This window comes from Danio rerio, chromosome 7 (genome assembly GCF_052040795.2).
Source record: "Danio rerio strain M-AB ecotype USA chromosome 7, GRCz13ab, whole genome shotgun sequence".
Lineage (NCBI taxonomy): Eukaryota > Metazoa > Chordata > Actinopteri > Cypriniformes > Danionidae > Danio > Danio rerio.
The window spans coordinates 5,436,988-5,456,458 of NC_141027.1; the positions used below are offsets into that span (position 1 = coordinate 5,436,988).

Genomic DNA, 19,471 nt, shown 5'->3' on the forward strand with positions numbered 1-19,471 from the left:
AAAAAAAAAACGGTTACAGTATTTACAATTAAAACTGCGAATATAGTCTGAACAAACCAGACAGAGAATGCTTTGTCTATAATAAGGGAGCAATGAAAAAATGAATACGAAAATTAAGTGCAAAAAGAGCGAAAGAAAGGAAATGAGGTGGCGCATGAAAAGAAAATAAATATTGGTAAGAGACCCATACTCTGAATTTGTGCTCTGTATTTAACCCATTCAAGTGCAAACACACACACACACACACACACAGCAGTGAACAAACATCTGGAGCAGTGGGCAGCCATTTATGGAAGCATATGAGTAGCATAATTCAATTCAAAATGTAATATGCAAAAAGGCAATGCAATATGTTAAATGGCAGTGTATTTCTGTATTTGAATTTGCATTTTCCAAGTCATATGAGCAATGTTTGGTGCAGAATGAAAATGTAAATTAAATTACATTGTTTGCATTTCTCATTTCAAACACTGTTTTAATATGTAAATTGTATCCACATTTTAAAGCTTTATAAGTTGCAAAATTAAATTGAAAATGCTGTACACAAACTAAATTTGATGTGAATAAAGTTCAAGCAGAAACTGTAGTAAAATGATCATTTAAATGTTATTTGTCCTAAATGCATTTACACTCGCGTCTAGGAAACGCAGGATTACATTTTCAGCATAACAGCATGGGATGTGTGTAGCAAAATTAATTTTGAAATGTAATACGCAAAACGATAATGCAATATGTAAATGGCAGTGTATTTCTGTATTTTAGTTAGCATTTTCCAAGACATGTGCTATGTTTGCTGCAGAATGAAAATGGAAAAGAAAAAAACATAATGCATTTTCATTTAACACACCGCGACGAATGAAAGCTGATTTGAAATTGAAAATGCATTCTGGCCTGGCCACGCCCATAGACGCCCGACGTTGCTGCAAGGCGGGTTTTAGGGACATTTGGCTGCATAAACATGGCGAATTCTGTTCCTCAGTGGCTTAGTGAAGCTGCACGAGCCCTCGAGCGTGAATTGGGAAATACTTTAGAAAACCAATCACCTCCTAGCTCAGTAAACTTGGCTTTAGGTTTGATATTCGCGCACGCAGTTTTAGGGATCATCTGCAAATTACATAGACAGAACCAAAACGCACAGTAACGCAAAGCAGAAAAAATTAATTCTAGAAGATTCCAATAAATGGTTAGAAGCCAGACTGATTTAATACAGGTAGCAAGGCTACTATACCTCTAACTTTATGGTACATACAATGCAGAAATAGGCAATAGCTCTTGTCATAAGCATACAGTACACATCAGCTAAAGCCCCTTTTGGTTCTGTCTATGTAATTTGCTGATGATCCCTAAAACTGCGTGCGCGAATATCAAACCTAAAGCCAAGTTTACTGAGCTAGGAGGTGATTGGTTTTCTAAAGTATTTCCCAATTCACGCTCGAGGGCTCGTGCAGCTTCACGAAGCCGCTGAGGAACAGACTTCGCCATGTTTATGCTGCCAAATGTCCCAAATAGTCCTCACTGCAGCTGTGACGACATAACCTAAAACCCGCCTTGCAGCAACGGCGGGCGTCTGTGGGCGTGACAGGTGTAGTCTAGTATATAGTAAAATATAGAAATATTGTTAGCTAATAGCTACATTAGTCTGATGCATCTGGATATACTAGACTTGTTTTTTATTTGTTATAATATTTGCTGGAGGAAATATTTATACCTACTGTATGTTGTATAGCCTACATGATTATACAATATTTTGTTTTCAATAATTTTCTGCAAAAATAATGAATAAATGAAAGCTGTTGTGTTGGAATATCAGTTGTTGGAAAGTATGTATAAGGTGTTATTTATCAGTTCTGTGTTAAAGCTGATAATACTGCAACACCAGTTAAATCATTTCTAACAACAAAATTATTATTTATAAGGAAAGTTGTGAATTTGAAATTTCTAAGTGAGATTGACTGTTTGATGCTGTTTTTATATGGCAACATCACAAAATAAACCTTAAAAATCCCCCAATTTGTATTATTATCGTTATTATTATTATTTTTTACATCATTTCAAGTTAAGCCATTCTAAGAAAAGAAAAACAGTCAAATGTTTTTTATAGATCTATCATAATGCGTGCAGTAGAGGGTTAAAATGATGTTTAACCGACACGTTCAATGATTGTTGTCCTCAAGAAAATCAACAGAGCATGACTTGAGATTAACTTTAGCGCAAAGGCAGCAGTTTCTCTCCCACTCCTCGCCTCTATTTTATACTGTGTTCACCTGCCTGCCATCTGCCTGACGTGATCCTGAAGCTTTCCACACAACCTTTAATAATGTATAGACGTAAGGCAGATCACAAATAATCCTAATTCATCAAACCTGTTTCATAGTCCTGCTGAAGATAAGATAGATCTGTCAGACCTTTAAGACCATCAGTTGAGCATATTGGAAAAATAACAAGATATTGTGGAAAAGAATAAGAGAGAGAGGTTTCCCTCAGCAAAGCAGAAGTGAGTCTGTGTGTGTTTGTTGGGAAATGTAATTAAAGATCTTAGTACTGAAGGTTTTTTTTTTTTATTTAACTTTTCTCAATGTATGCAGAACTGTTAATAATTTAATGCACTTTGCACAAATGAGATAGAGAGAAAGAGACTATGTTTTTCACAGCATCCTGCTATTTTTACACACCCGTCACCTAAAGACTTTCATATGGAACAAAATCAATGCCTAAAGTCTTGAATTAAAAAGCTTGTTGAATATCACAAACTGAAAAAAAATAATACACCTTATTATCAAGTTCTTGCATTTTAATGACTTGAATTCCAGGGTTTGTATTTTTAGGTCCTGAAATTTAACAAATCTGTTTATTTAAGCTGTGAATATTTCAATGAAAAATATTTCAAACACGTTTTCATATTTAAATTCAATAATTCATATTCAATTTTCAGATTTCACTTACAAAATATTCAATACCCTTTAAAAATACGATGTATAATATTCAAAAGGTATTTTTCAGTTAATTTTATTTCAGTTCTAATATTCGCTTCCATAAATTCAGTGGATCAAATTCGACTGTTAAAGTTCAACATTACATCCGGGAACTGCAGGAAAAGCAATAGATTGCAGATTGAAGATCGCCAGCTGCTGGCAAATATAGATGACTAAAACCTCATTTACTCATTTTACTCATACTTTTTATCATTTACAATGTCCAAAGCATTGATATTAATATTAAATGCTACTTTTGTGCCTTTAATAGCCTTTTTCTCGCCTGTTTACTGGGTTAAAAATCTTACATTATTCCATCTCCACCTGCTGGTGAAAGCTACAGCAGCTGGCGATCTTCAATCTGCAATCTATTGCTTTTCCTGCAGTTCCCGGATGTAATGTTGAATTTTAACAGTCTAATTTGATTCACTGAATTTATGGAAGCGAATATTTGAACTGAAATAAAATGAACTGAAAATTACCTTTTGAATATTATACATCGTATTTTTAAAGGGTATTGAATATTTTGTAAGTGAAATCTGAAAATTGAATATGAATTATTGAATTTTTAAGTATGAAAACGTGTTTGAAATATTTTTCATTGAAATATTCACAGCTTAAATAAACAGATTTGTTAAATTTCAGGACCTAAAAATACAAACCCTGGAATTCAAGTCATTAAAATGCAAGAACTTTTTAATACGGTGTATTATTTTTTCAGTTTGTGATATTCAACAAGCTTTTTAATTCAAGACTTTTGGCATTGATTTTGTTCCATACTTTCATCAGGCCGGGTCACTATCAATACCATTACATTATTTTTATAATAACCTCTTATACAGGATTGGACACATCTGTGACTCTGAGAGACCTCAGTGTTTATAGATGTAATCTAACCAAAAATGGTTTTAAAATGTTGTCTGTGCAGTATGTGTGTGTCTGTGTGTATCTTATATTCATCACATTGTACATACATCCATCAGGTAGCAATTATAGCTATAGAGTAACAATACCAGAACTTTTGACCTAATTGGACCTTTTTTTGGTTTCCATGAAGTATACTGCTCATAAATAACACAAAGTGTGTGTGTGTTAGGCTTGGGCGGTATTACGGTATTATGGTATACCGCGGGATCTAAAAATAGAAACGGTGTGAGTTTCAATACCGTTATACCGTCATAAAATATTAAATATCCTTTATTTAATGCCTACAAAAACGTATGTGTGGTTGTCATCACGGGACAGTGTGGAGGAGAGAGAGAGAATGAGGGAGAGGGAGGGGGAGAGAGGGAGAGGGAGAAGTGACGTGACGAGTGGCGCTCCAAAGTGTCCTGCAGTTTGGCAGTTTCGACTGAACAGAAGGGAGACGTGGTTAATATGAACGAGAGGTCTGCATTAGAGCTGAAGATCTTTGCCCGAACCCGGCGAGACCCGAAAAAATCCAAATCCCTGCATTAAAATCCATCCCTGCAAAGGTGAAGCAAATGATGACGAAGTAGTAAAAAAAAGAGAATTTTGACGGCGGTCAAGCCAGTCACTAGCTCAGAAGGAGCGGTTATTCCAGCCGCAGGTATTTCGCGGTCGCTCATACACTGCTTATTACGGTAGAGCCCTAAACCGCAAGCTGACAGGTAAAAAGACGAGGCCACTCGCTACCCTGAAACTGCTGTCATGGCAAATTAAATGCATGTTCCTGACTGGTAGAAGATGAACAAACAAACCTACCTAAAACTTACAAAATCAGCCAGATCAGAACTCTTCATCTCGACCTGTAGCAGCGGGAAAGGGTGTTCAGCTGCAGGACGCACATGAGCGCAAGACTGCGCTAAAGCTAAAGATAGAGAGAGAGAGAGAGAGAGAGAGAGGGGTGTTGTGCGTCGCTTGGCGCTCTCTCTCTCTCCCTCTCCCTCTCCTCTCTGACTGCGAGCCTAAGATTGCATAGAAGGTATTCAGTTTCTGAATGGTTTAGGCTCAAGCCAACAGTTTGGTGACGCTATCTGAGCCTTACGTCATAAATTTTTTTTATTACGACGGTAATACCGGATACCGGGGTAAAATATGGAGGCGGTTTGACGGTCTCAAAATTTGGATACCGCCCAAGCCTAGTGTGTGTGTGTTGAAGGAAGTCTGAGATCATTGGTGTTGTTGACGTACTTGTTGCCTGCAGTGCTCAAATAAACTAGGTGTGAAGACGCCTATAAACTGCAAACCAACCCGTCATTTACAAATATATTTACATTTATTGCAATAATATATATGTATTTTTTTTCAATTTATAAAACCAATTTAGAATTACAGTGCAGGTATAGTTTCAATCAAAATATTTCACCAGAGAAAGACAACAGACAAAAAAAAAGGAGTAATGATTTTGACGTATCTTGCGTCTTCATATGTTCATGTGACGACCACAACTGTGGTTTTTCTGTGAAGACCATGAAAAGAACTCTGCTCATATACATGCATAAAAATATGATGAGATCAGCTAATTATAAATATCAGATGAATTATCCGAGAAAGGAGAAGTCAGTTCTGATAAATGCTTGAACATTATTTGTTGGCAGATGCAACTTTAAAAATGCTGCTTTACTCAAACCAAATTTGTACAATATAGACCAATCCAATCCCACAAACGAACAAACAAACAACCACCAAAAAAGTTAAGAGAAGCAGCATTTTAGAGTGTTTGGTTTTGGTTTTGTGTCTAATCTGTGAAATTCAGCCACTTTAAGACCAAATACCTTTTGTTCCTCTTTAGATGATTCGTTTTCACTTAAATACTATAAATGGGAAGAAAGACTAAAATGCTGGGATGTCGTAAACCAACGCTGGGTCACGTATGGACAAACCCAACATTGGGTTATTAAAAAAAAAATCATTTCAATTATACTTTTTAATTAGTGGTTGTGTTTGTCCATATTTGACCCAGCATTGGATTACAACAACCCAGCATGTTTTTGAGTGTAAAGCAAAAGCAATGACATATTGACGTCCAGCGGCCTCTATTGTACACTGACAGCACAGATAAATGGCGGATCTCTGAAGCGCTGTATCTGATCAACACTTCACACATCAGCACTGAATCTGACTAATAAACACAAGAACATACAGCACAATCATTCGCTCATCTTCAGCTGAAAGATTAAAACAGTATTAAAGAGCAGAAGAGTGGAGAATCTGATCAAATACTCACAGAGAAGGAGAGGCAGTGCACTGGAGCCCATCCTGACACACTAATGGACTGTTCTAGCAGAGCGCTGGCTGCTCAATCACACACTTCCTGGGTTTAAAACAACAGTTGAAGGAGGAGACAACAATGTTGACCAAACATAGGCCTAACACTTCTGCTCTGAGTGATTCTCTAGTTCAGTCAAATACTGCAGTGTTCAAACAATGATCAAAACATTTATTACAGTATTTATTCATCTTTATTAATGTTAATGGAAATTAAGTAATTCAATGAACTTCTGTGCATTAACTGTATTTAACAAACACAACTTTGCATTTAATAATGCTTTAGTAAATGTGGAATTATGATTATGAATGCTGGATTTTGTGATCCTTAGTAAATAAATGAACTTACATCAACTAATGGAGCTTTATTGTAAATTGTGACTGATTTACAGCATGTTTGATGGCTGATTTCATAGCAATTGATGGAAAAATCTTAGAAGAGATCGTACAAATTATGAAAACATCAACCTGCAGTCTTGACTTGCTCCCTGCATCATTCTTTAAAATGGTGTTTAACTGTTTAGAAATGGATCTTCTAAAAGTGGTAAATGCTTCACTTCTCTCAGGGACTTTTCCGAACTTACTCAAAGCTGCAGTTGTTAAACCCCTAATGAAGAAGAGCTTTTTTCTGCTTTTTGATTACTAGACAATTTCTGGTTAAAACATTTAGCACAAACGACTTCTGTCTAATTTAGGGTGCTTTCACACTAGCACTTTTGGTCCGCACCCGGGTTCATTTGACGTCATAGTACGGTACGTTTAGCTAGTGTGAGCATGTCTTCTGAACTCAGGTGCGTGAACCGTACCCGAGTCCGCCTGAAAAAGGTGATCTGGGGGACGGTTCATGCGATGGTACAGTTCTGTTGGCGCAGCCATTTTCGCGTATGATAACCGGTAAATAATCTTAATTACACTGAGGTAAAATAACACACTTCTCTCCTCGGTTTTCTGCTGAACCGGAATACATTTACAGTTTTTCTCAGACGCTTTGGTGCATTTCTCACAACACTATTTACATTTGCACAACAGTTAATGCATTTCTCAAAACAATTAGTACAAACTGCAAAACCCAGCTGATAACCTGCAAAAGTGCGTCACTTGCTCAAAATAGACAGTTCATTCCTCAAAAGCAAGTACTGATGTCAATCAAAGTGTCAGTATCATTAAAATGAAAGTCCTGACACCATTGTTTATGAACAAGATAGTCAAATGGCTTTGTCATGTTTTCATCATGACAGTTTACTCGGGACATTTTTTCAATGCAAAAAAGTCTGATTTTGGTGACACTTCCTGAAAATGCTCAAGACAGCACTGTATACTGTTTGCACAGCCATTTGAACACTACAGTAAAGTGAGACATCACTGCATTGAGTGAGTTATCTGAGTACAAGACACTGAATATGTATGTTTCACATTTTTACTGCATTTGCTCTTTACAATTCTAATTTACTCACAGCATTGTGCAGAAGAATAAACACACCCTTATTTACAACAAACATAAACTCCCATTAGGTAGAGCTGTGCACAACTGTAAACAATATTGCAGAACAAATTGGAACTGAACCTGCAATATACACAGGTCTGTAAATCATTCATCAAATTGTTCAATTTTAAAGACATTTTCAGGAAAATAAAGATTACATTTTTTTTATAAAGTTTGCTTGACAGATTTTGACATCAAGTTCAACATTTTTGTATGTAATGACTCAAGTAATGAATTGAGGACTATTAGTTTTATATGGACTGACTATTCAGCATTCACAAGTTTAGTTCATTTTGACTGACATGACATAAGCAAATGATAATGTTATAAACAGCAGAGAGTTGAATTAAAGCAATTGATGCATGTCCAAAAGCATTCGCAATTAGTTGGAAGGAATGAGAAACTGCTACTTGGATGTGCACAAATGACTAATTGTTTTGAGAAATGCATTAACTTTTGTGCAAATGTAAATAGTGTAGTGAGAAATGCACCAAAGCGACTGAGAAAAACTGTATTTGCATATGTCCAAATATGGAATGCAGGTAACACATGATATGACAGTGTGATGGCACACCCAATAGTAACGCTAACAAGTTCACTTCTGATGTGAATGCAATAATACCAAATAATGGAAGTGAACCGCCAAGTGTACAACAAACTATCATTTTGAACAACGTTCGTTCGTTCGCGTGTGTGTGTGTGTGTGTGTGTTTCTGTGTCACATTTCGTACACTAAAAAAAAATATTCAAAGATGATTCCTTGGATTTACTCAATTTTTTTTACGTTAAGTGGTTGTAAACAATTCATTTGGGCTGAATTTAAAGAAACTAATTAAGTGGAACATTATTAAACTTAATTTGTTTGTTTAAATTAACACAAATAAATAGTTTGCAGCAGTTTTTTCAGTGTACCTTGTTGACACGTGCAGGCATGAACCAGGGCAAACACAGTGATACACAGTGATGTCTGCTTGTCTCCTCAAAAACAGCTTCTGCAGACACTGTGTGATGTTCTGAATGTGTATAACATTTTTGCGGCAGATGGACGCGAGTCGCTTTCTGTTTGTCCAAAACCAAAAGCTTCAGTTAAAGCAGAAAGACCGTGATGTGCGAACATCTTTCCATTTTGGCACTTGCTTTCATGACCGTCATCTAGCAACAGCCGTAAACAAAACAGCAGCTCGATGACGCAAACGTACTGGGGTTCAGAAGGAGAACAGACCACCTGGAGATCTGGAGGTGCCAAGGGGAGACAATCGAACTTGGGTACAGTCCAGGCAAATGAACCCAGTTTGATAGCACCCTTAGATGAAAAACTGCTCATGCTGCATGTGTGTGTGTGTCTTTGTTATTTGCCTGTAATGTAGAGCACAGACAAAGTGTTTGAAGTTTGTGAAGTTGTGGTGTGAACATGAAAGTGTCTGAGATTCCTTCATTGTCTTTTTTTTGTTGAGTCTGTTTTAAGTCCATTATATTGTGAACACCAAACGTATTGAGGTCACTTTGGGCAGATTTCATTTCTGGTTTACTTTTAGGTCGGTTTGGTTCTTTTGAAATGAACAATGTGAAAACACCCAAAACAGCTTTAAAACTTTTTTATTATTATTTATTGTTTATTATTTATATTAGACAGACTAATAAGCAGTTTTGAGATCATAGATGATACTTTAAATATAAAAGATAAAACACGACACTTATTACAGTGCTACTATTTACGCCCCAAGTCTAGGGGAAACAAAAAGGGCATAATAAACGAAGAAAAAAAAAACAAATGTGTTGGGGTGGTGGATTTCCCAAACTAAACAAAACTCAAAGCAAAAGATTCCCTTCGGTCGACAACCAAACTCACACATTCAATTTAGAGTATATATATATATGAAGATATTTATTATAGAAAAATATGGTTTATATAAATGAGCATTTCGTCAAGAAGAACAACAAGAAGGCGGGACAAAAGAAAAAGACAGGACAATCCGCAATAATAAATAAATAAATAAACTTCAGTCGTAACAGCTACAATTATTGACAAATGTAAAATACATTGCTATTGCTATTTGGTGAACATAATCATAACTTCACAAAAATAAAGTCTACACACAAACAGAACAAATATTTTCAAACCATGTTTAATTGATAAGCATAAAATAGACATTAAAGTAAATAAACATTAGGTAAATCAAATATTACAAACACAATTTAACAACAAAATGAGCATGTTAATAATAAAAGTAAAAAAAAAAAGTTAACAACATAAAACATAATCATACAATTATAATCATATCATACAGCCATCAATCAGAAAACAAACCAAGAATTATAAGATCACAAAGGTGTTGAAGAAAAGATATCCTACCGATTTTCCTGTTGAGAATATTTTGGATTGAAGATGATAGATTAAAAGATTGAAGACGATTTAGTGAGAGATGAAATGTGAGGAAGAAAGGAGAAGAGTCAAAGATTATACCCAGATATTTAATGTAAGTGGAAGGCTGAACTAAAGAACCAGCAATATTAACACTGTTGATGTAAAGGTGGGTGTCGTCTGCATAACAGTGAAAGTTGAACTAGCAGATAGTGATATAATGTTGACGGTCAGACAGATTTGAACAAACCAAGATAGAGCAGTGCCAGAAACACCAAGAGCTTCGAGTCGTGAGATCAGAATACTGTGAAAACTGTGGAAAGCAGAGGAAACAACAAGTTAACAGAGTCAGAAGTCTTGAGGAGGTTATTGATAACTTTAAAAAGTGCTGTCACAGTGCTGAGGAGTGTGTGAAAACCAGACTCTACACTCATATTATTAGTTATGGGATTAATATAATATCAGACTGACATCTCTTTCTCTGTTAATATTGGCTTTACTCTTCAACAGATGGAGCTGTGAAATACACTCAACACATTTATTTTCATCATGTAAGGCACATGTTGGCTCAGTGAAGAGTGAGAAGGTCCCTGGTTTGAGTCCTGTTTGAGTCAGAAGGTGTTTCTGTGTTGTTTTCATGTCCTCCATGTGTTGATGTGGGTTTCTCAATCTGAACACACACAGTGTAGATGAGCTGGAGAAATTAAATGAAGATTTGTTTTATTATCAAATTTATTGAAGTTTATTATTATTATAATGATCATCATGTGTTTATATTGATATTGATCTGTGTAACATATAAAGAGCAGACAGTATCTGTACCTCTCACTCTGATGTATTTGTAGATCAGTACAGCTGTCGCGAGCAGATACACACAAACTGCCTGAAGAAAACTGACAATCTTGTAGACAGAAATCTGAGCTGAACCTGACAATGAAAATGAGAAAGAAGAAATTTATTGGAGCAACATTACAAAGGGCTTGTGAAAAAGTTCTCTGAGCAAACCTAAACCTGAAATAGCACTGAGGAACAGAAGACATCATTTTTAAACTCCATTTACTGTAGTAAAGAGTCAAAACTGTAATATGTTTCCGTCTCATATTAATAACACCACCATTTACTCTGCAAACCTGAAATCATTATTATTCATTACAATTTGAGTTGTATTATATCAATATTTTACTGCCTCACAGTGGCTCAGTGGTTAGCACTGTCGCCTCACAGCAAAAAAGGTTGCTGGTTCCAGTGCCGTCTGGGTCAGTTGCCATTTTTGTGTGGAGTTGTTCTCCCCATGTTGGTGCGGGTTTCCTCCGGACAGATTTGATTTTATTAATGTTCTGTGCGAGTTTCAGAACTGCAGTGAGTCTCACCTATGACTGAGATCCAGCTGTGAGGCGACTCTCCGCTCTCTGTTACACAGTAGTAGAAACCCTCATCAGACTCTGAGACAGTAGGGATGCTCATCTCTCCTGTCGTCTGATTCTGGATCAGTGATCCGTCTTTATAGAAATCAGCTGTGAGGATGGAGGAGATTGTAGATCGATGTAAACAGTGTAGAGTCAGAGTTTCCCCCTTAATCACAGGATCAGCAGAACTCTCCAGAATCACAGCACCATCTACACAACACAACACAACACAACACAACACACGTCTGTTTAGTCTCAGTATATGACTAAACTGTTCATATCTGCAGTCTCATGTAGTCCAATTGTGGCTATAAACACGCCTGCATTTGTTACCAATTTAACAAAATGTAAAATTGACTTGATACGAATCAATCAATCAATCAATCGACTGATCAACTTTCAACATCAGCAGCAACTGTTAACATTGTTTGGTCAATTGTTTTTTCGTGCACCTTTGACTGCAGACTAGGGCAGTTAGAAGGAAGAAAATCAGTTCCTCTGACTAGAGAGAGCCATCATTACTCCACCACAGAGTTTTCATTACTCCACATCCAGAGTATGCTGTGTTGTTGTTGCTGCTGTTGTTGTACATGTGTGTACAATATATATAATTATATATGTATATATGTGTGTGAATAATTGACATGGGAATGTGTGTGTAGATACTGAGTTTGGAAGCAGGACTCACCATGTACAGTGATGTTCAGAGGATGGCGTTTCTCTCCAGATTCAGACTCACACCAGTAAACTCCAGTGTCAGATGTGCTGAGAGACTGGATTCCACATGTAGATCCTGTTTGTGCTGAACAATCTTGTGTGTTTGTGTGTGTGTATCTTCTCACTGTCCATCCAGCAGAGTCACAGCTCAGAGAGAGAGAGTCAGAGGAGAAGTGTTGACTTCTGCTGGGCCTGAGCACCAGACGCACTGAAGCAGAAACACCTGAGACAGAGAGCAAACGCAGACAAATATACTGCTGCTGTCACTGACATAAACCTACTGGCACATTCGAGATCAACAACAGCTCTGACAGCTGCTGAAAGCTGATTCCCCTCACCAGTGACCCACAGTGGCTGTGCGCTGCTGTTCTGTGAGGAATAGGCTGGTTCTCCTCTCTCTGCTCTGCACGTATAAACTCCTGTGTGCTGTAGAGCAGCAGGACTGAGAGTGTAAGAGCCTCCAGCTCCTCTGCTGCTGTCTGACAGATGATCAGCATCTCTGAACCAGCTGAACGTCCAGCCTGTAGAGGAGCCTGGAACCTCACAGATCAGAGTCACCGAGTGTCCTTCAGTGAGCCACGGCTGTGGAGACACTCGCACTGCTGCCTGAGCTTCATCTGAACCAAACATGAGGAGTTACAGAGCCATAGAGGAGCAGATACAGACTCTGATAATACTGAACACACACACACACACACACACACACACACACTCACTCACCTGAAGATACAGTCAGAGCAACAGCATCACTGCGCTGAGAGATCTGAGTGTCCATCTGTCCTGTACAGCTGTATTTACCACGGTGAAAGACCTCAACACGGCTGATCTTCAACTCTTGTGCTGAGCACCGGCTCACAGCAGTTCTGTAGTGTTGTTGGTTGGTTCCACTGGTGCAGCAATCTGGTCTGGTACAGGGGTTGATGGGTTTGTCTGCTGTCTGTGGTTTGTCTATTTGCCATCTGTATGTCCACTCAGTGTTTCCTCCCCACTTTATATCACATCTGAGAGTGACTGTTTCTCCTCTGAACACATGTTCATCAGGCCGCACCGTCACCACAGCTTTAGTACTCTCTGTACAAACACAGTTTACTGCATTAGTCTTGATTGAGAGTTGTAGAAGTGCTGTAGATATACAGATTTACTGAATCACACACTGTGTTTTCTCTCACCTGTAACACTGAGTGTCAGTTCATCACTGTATTGTGTGTAATAGACTGGTTCTCCTCTTCCAGCTCTACACCAGTACTGGCCTCCATCAGACACTGAATCAATCTTCATGCTGTAGGAGTTTGTTCTTGTCGTCTTTATCTCAGAGTCTTGTGTGTTTTTGTACCAGTAAAAGTCCCATCCGGTGGACAGATCAGTGTTACAGGTCAAAGTCACTGTGTTTCCAGTCAGTGCAGCTCCTGCAGTATCTGATCTGAGATCAGGTTTTGGCTTTAAATCTGCAGGAGAACAAAAACAGATTCAGATCCTCAAAGTCAGAGTTCATCTGCAGTAAAACAGGTTCAGATCTGCAGTCAGCACATCATTGGGAAATTGTCTGAGATGTATATGAATATGAACATCTTGACTGAAAGTGAATTGCTTAATAATTCTAATAACCCAGAATAGACCCAGTCCAGTGTAGAAGATTCAGTAAATGAGTCTATTTTAATTTTAAATACATTAGACAGTGCATTGGAAGAACATGTATGGTGCTTTATAAAAATACAGTTTCTTTACTGGATATGTGATCATAGAGAACGTTTATAACGACAAGAATATTGAACTCACCCTTCACTGAGAGAGAAACAGCAGAGCTTGATTGTGATGAGTTTGGTCTTCCAGATCTCTGTCCTTTACACCAGTACTGACCCTGATCAGACCAATCAGCTCCTCTGATAGTGAGAGTTTGAATTTTAGACATCTGTAACACACTCTTTCTGTGTGTGTCTTTATACCACTCATAGCTCCAGTTACTGTAGGAAGGTGTTATCACACACTTCAGCTTGACTGTCTCTCCAGTGAATACAGCACTGTCTGGTGTCACAGTCACTGTAGATCTGGGTGAAGCTGAGGAGACAAAAGCATAAAGTGACTCAAACAGCTGTTTCAGTGAATATAACAGTAGTGTGTAAATTATTCACAAATCTTGTATAGTTTGTACTTTTTGATAAAATTTGTTGTCCTTTAGTGTTGTCATTAGTTTAGTCCTGTCAGTGTTTTCTGGTCCTCAAACACCTCTGACTCTCCACGGTTATTTATTGATCGTGGATTACAAATATCGTTATCGAGATGAAAATATGATCAATCGGAGCCATAGTATCGTGGTGCCACTAAGTATTGGTAAACTGTGCAACAATAATGCTGAATATGTTTAATAAAATTATTATTTTTTTAAATGGCTGCACTAATTTTTTTATTTAAGATATTGAATCTATCTCTCATTGGTTTGTTAATTCACAATAGATTATATAAAAGCTGCTTTAATTATTTGTTTATTACACTTCTCTAAGTGTGCGTATAGATTGTTTTTGAACATCTTCAACACACTTTAACAATACCATAATAATAATGATAAACAGGGACGCCGATAGGGGGTGAACGTTAGGATGACTTTAAGGGGTTTAGGGACTTCCAGAGTTACTATTAGGGGGCCCAATAACCCCCCCATAAAACAACACTTCTCTTTAATTGACGACCATGGTCTTTGCTTGAGTCCGTGAGAAAAGGGCCCGTACCAGCCAGCGGGACCTCTGTTGGTAACCGTAACAATTTTGGCCACTATAATCATGACATGCAACTATTATACTGTTACAGCACTATTATCTATGTGGAATAAGACTCAAATAACTTACAGCAATAAATAAATAATGAAATTAAGTTATTTTAATGAACAGGGCACAGACGCTTCTGATTTTCCTACATAATTCTACATGTGTGCAGTGTTGTTTTGTAAGATGATCTTTTAATTTTCAACAGAACAAAAGTTTCTCAACTGGATGTGTGGTCATATAGAGAGAGAGAGGGAGAGTTTATGAAGACTATAATACCACTCACCCTTTACTGAGAGAGAAACAGCAGATGATTGTGATGAGTTTGGTCTTCCAGATCTCTGTCCTTTACACCAGTACTGACCCTGATCAGACTCAGCAGCTCCTCTGATAGTGAGAGTGCCTCTGTTTACAGTGTAATGACCATCAGACTGTAACTTTACACTGTTTCTGTCTTTATACCACACATATGTCCAGTCACTGTAAGACTCAATCACACACTTCAGCTTGACTGTCTCTCCAGTGAATACAGCACTGTCTGGTGTCACAATCACTGTAGATCTGGGTAAAGCTGTAATAAAAGACCAGAACATAAAGTGACTCAAACAGCTCTATGAATGAAGGTAAATGAATGTTGTAAATTCTTCACAATATTGTAGTTTGTGTGTTATTTATTATCGTATCTTAATATTTCCAGAATGAAGAAGGAGAGCTGAAGACCTTTAACTACAAGCTGATATGAGGAGCAGCTGAATCTGAATGAGCTGAAGTCACGCCATTCTCTTCATCATCTAATCTCCTCTTTACTGAACTTTTCTATTCTCATGATAATCATAAATATAACCTTCAACTAAGCAAATATTAGCTTTCTTTACGTTTTTTGTTTCTGCATTTTTTATTTTAATCATGTATGTGCGTATCTAATGTGCTTTTACCATTATTTTGGGTTTAACACTGAACATTTTGGGTAATTTTAAACAATATAAATATTTATGTAAATCATAAGGTTTCTATTGCAGCTTTACATTTCACACATCATGAAAGTTCCCAATTCTCAACACCACGGCAGAAAGACACACAGAAAACAAAGTTAAAAAAAGGCAAAGAAAAAGTCCTTAATTATTAAAATCCATCACTGACTTCACTGTAAGAATTAAACTTGATTTTGACTTGAGGTTAGTTGCACTGCCCTAAATGATGGAAATGTTAAGACGAATGATTCAACTCACCCATCACTGAGAGAGAAACAGCAGATGATTGTGTTGAGACTGATCTGATGAGTCCTTTACACCAGTACTGACCCTGATCAGACTCAGCAGCTCCTCTGATAGTGAGAGTGTCTCTGTTTACAGTGTAATGACCATCAGACTGTAACTTTACACTGTTTCTGTCTTTATACCACTCATATGTCCAGACTCTGTGATCAGACTCAATCACACACTTCAGATTGACTGTCTCTCCAGTGAATACAGCACTGTCTGGTGTCACAGTTACTGTAGATCTGGGTAAAGCTGAGCAGAAAGACAGAAACATGTTTATCAACAACAATTTATTGTCTAATATTCATTATTTAATCTGATATTATAATATTTGCTCTGTTATTGTCATTAGTTTAGTCCTGTCAGTGTTTTCTGGTTCTCAAAAACCTCTGACTCTCCACAGAAAGCAGAATGAAGAAGGAGAGCTGAAGACCTCCAACTACAAGCTGATATGAGGAGCAGCTGAATCTGAATGAGCTTCAACACACTGAAGACTTCAGCAACTCATTCAACAGCAGCGTCTGTAAGTCACGCCATTCTCTTCATTGTCAAAGCTCGTCTGTAATGAACTTTTACTCAAGTCCTTTTAATTATGCTTTAAAGTTGTTACTTTTAGGGCATAAAATATAGTTAACAAAAGTTTTGGTATTTGGTGTAACATCAGAAATGGGGTTGAATGAGATTGTCTTTGTCCTTTTATACAACCCCAAATCAGAAAAAGTTGGGACAGAATGGAAAACACAAATAAAAGAAAAGCAACATCCAATAAAGGTCTAGTCCTTTAGGAGCAAAGATGGGCAGAGGATCATTAGTTTGCCAACAAATACGTGACAAAATTAAAGGAATGTTTGTCAATAATAAGAGAAGTGTCTTGCAAGCAAAATTGTGATGTTTATTTTGAAGAAACATAAACAACAAAAAAAAAACAATAAAAATCACGAGGAACACATTAAATCATGTTTGTTGTGTTGTCTGCAATGAGATACCAGTCAAATACATTTGGAAATCACTACTCTCTCATTCGTGTTTTCCACACTGTCCCAACATTTTCTGATTTGGGCTTGTAAATTATGACTGGGATGAATAAGAGCAGCTTTAAGCAGAGATTTTTTTTTCCGCTCTTGAATAAATTCTCTCCTTAAGCCCTGGTCAGAAGATCACATAATGTTTATTGTCGGTTCTGAAAGTCACTGTGTCAGATTTTGTGTTTTCTTTTTCCTCTTGATAAAATCTTGACTTGTTGTGGTAAACAAATGTGCCAGACTACACGTTGCATGATCAATTATCCTGACGTCTACGACGAGCATTATTTCCCAAAGAAGTCACCAGGCGGGAAACAATAACGCACATCAGCATCAGTGAAAAATCAGATACTCAAGACATCTTTAAACTGATTACATATATATATATATATAAACCTCAAATATTTGACAGAGTTCTGTGATACAGCAATTACAGTAAAGCATTAATTAAATCCTTATTTTCCACAGAGTGAAACAAATCATCACTGCACAATTGAGTAGGCTAGCGGACGGGCATAAACAGAAATATAATTTATATGCGTTTCTTGGAAAAATTATCTTTTTGAAACTAATTTCATTTGGTATATTTTGTTCCTTAATTTTACCTACAGTGCATTCTTTTGTTTAATGATTGGAGTTTCGTTGTTATGTCAGTACTGCCACCATAAACATGATTATTCAGGATAAACGAGCTCTAGATTTATTATTAAAATGTCGGATATTAGAGACATTTGAAAGACAGACATTCATTCATTTATTCATTCATTCATTTTCCTTCAGCTTAGTCCTCTATTTATCAGGGGTCGCCACAGCAGAATGAACCGCCAACTATTCCAGCATATGTATTACACTGTGGATGTCCTTTCAGCTATAACCCAGCACTGGGAAACACCCATACACTCTCACAAACACTAATACATTACGGACAATTTACTTCATCCAATTCACCCGGAGGAAACCCAATCCAACACGAGGAGAACATGCAAACTCCACACAGAAATGCCAACTGGCCCAGTCGGCAGCAACTTTCTTGCTGTGAGGCCACAGTGCTAACCACTGAGCCACCATGTCACTCAAGAGACATTTTTTATATCTAATTTCTAATAACGAACTACTTTTGTCTTTGCCATGATGACAGTAAATAATATTATATGGTTTTATTTAGCAAGATACTAGTGTTGATCTTAAAGCAAAAAACAGCTTTAAAACAGTAATGATTCATTCTTTTGCAACATTTTCACTGTCATTCACAACCTGCATGTACAGAACACAAGCTGTGAGCCGCTACACAACAGATGAGAAGCCTAGTGTCATGCCTCGGCTGTATTTCTTAATGTGTCTTTGCAGGTCTGCATCATTGTGATCTAATTTGAGCATTGAAGAAGGATTTTGATGCATTTTTCCCCCACTCCTACTTAATATAGCCGCTGTCTTTTATTTTATTTTATTTTATTTATTAATCATTAAACCTCGATACTCAATTGTGTCTTTCTGGCTTAGCCATATTTAATGTGCTATCACCCTTATTTTGTGTTTAAACCTTAATTTTGTGTAATTATAGGCAATGTGTTTAGTTTTTATCCATGAGACAAGAATCAGTTCAGAGTGACTCGACTACAACTTGAGTTGAGTGTTTCTGTTCACTCACAGGTTTATTGTCAGTCCAGAGAGTCTGAAAATGCAGCTTTTACTCTCATTAATAACTGAACTGTGACTGTATTCAGCTCTGTAATAGTAGAGTTACTAAAACACAGAAGCTTTTGTGTTTTTCTAGTTAATCCTACATATTATTTTGACTGAATGTAAAGTTACAATAACATTGAACTCACCCTTTACTGAGAGAGAAACAGCAGAGCTTGATTTTGAGTTTGGTCTTCCAGATCTCCGTCCTCTACACCAGTACTGACCCTGATCAGACTCAGCAGCTCCTCTGATAGTGAGAGTGTCTCTGTTTGCAGTGTAATGATCATCAGACTGTAACTTTACACTGTTTGTGTCTGTATACCACTCGTATGTCCAGTCACTGTGATCAGACTCAATCACACACGTCAGATTGACTGTCTCTCCAGTGAATACAGCACTGTCTGGTGTCACAGTCATTGTAGGTCTGGGTAAAGCTGAGGAGAAAGACAGAAACATGAAGTGACTCAAACAGCTCCTTCAGTGAAAATAACTGTAAATTCTATGTGTGTTTTATAACTTTAAGTTTTGTCTGTAGATCTGCTTTAATGGAGATTTTCACTATCTGAAACCTTTAAAAATA

The 19,471-nt window shown here is 37.2% G+C and overlaps 1 protein-coding gene and 3 long non-coding RNA genes across 7 annotated transcripts in view; 2 read left to right on the plus strand and 2 right to left on the minus strand.

Moving 5' to 3' along the window:
- Positions 1-19,471, plus strand: part of LOC147842964 (uncharacterized) — a 277,603-nt gene that overhangs the window by 200,478 nt on the left and 57,654 nt on the right. The window contains exon 10 of the long non-coding RNA XR_015944703.1: positions 16,590-16,709. This is a non-coding gene — a long non-coding RNA (uncharacterized LOC147842964). The remainder of the gene's footprint in view (positions 1-16,589; positions 16,710-19,471) is intronic.
- LOC147842975 (uncharacterized) lies at positions 1,559-5,927 on the minus strand. Its single transcript, XR_015495383.1, has 4 exons — positions 5,075-5,927; positions 3,753-4,033; positions 2,342-2,686; positions 1,559-2,226 (listed from the first exon to the last, which is right to left on the minus strand). It is a non-coding gene; the product is annotated as an uncharacterized LOC147842975 (long non-coding RNA).
- On the minus strand, positions 9,803-16,432 carry LOC147842976 (leukocyte immunoglobulin-like receptor subfamily A member 3). 4 transcript variants are annotated; one of them, XM_087260275.1, is made up of 10 exons: positions 16,157-16,355; positions 15,214-15,498; positions 13,948-14,226; positions 13,341-13,616; positions 12,892-13,242; positions 12,510-12,788; positions 12,143-12,394; positions 11,419-11,664; positions 10,871-10,975; positions 9,803-10,742 (listed from the first exon to the last, which is right to left on the minus strand). In XM_087260275.1, the coding sequence occupies exons 1-10, from the start codon at positions 16,158-16,160 to the stop codon at positions 10,714-10,716; spliced, it is 2,106 nt and encodes a 701-aa protein (XP_087116401.1). In that variant the 5' UTR covers positions 16,161-16,355; the 3' UTR covers positions 9,803-10,713. The 4 variants fall into 4 exon arrangements, with proteins under 4 accessions (XP_087116401.1, XP_087116403.1, XP_087116400.1 ...); XM_087260277.1 differs by lacking the exon at positions 13,948-14,226 and having other exon boundaries at positions 16,157-16,432; XM_087260274.1 differs by lacking the exon at positions 16,157-16,355 and having other exon boundaries at positions 15,214-15,596.
- On the plus strand, positions 10,031-13,882 carry LOC147842977 (uncharacterized). The gene is made up of 2 exons (XR_015495346.1): positions 10,031-11,119; positions 11,401-13,882. It is a non-coding gene; the product is annotated as an uncharacterized LOC147842977 (long non-coding RNA).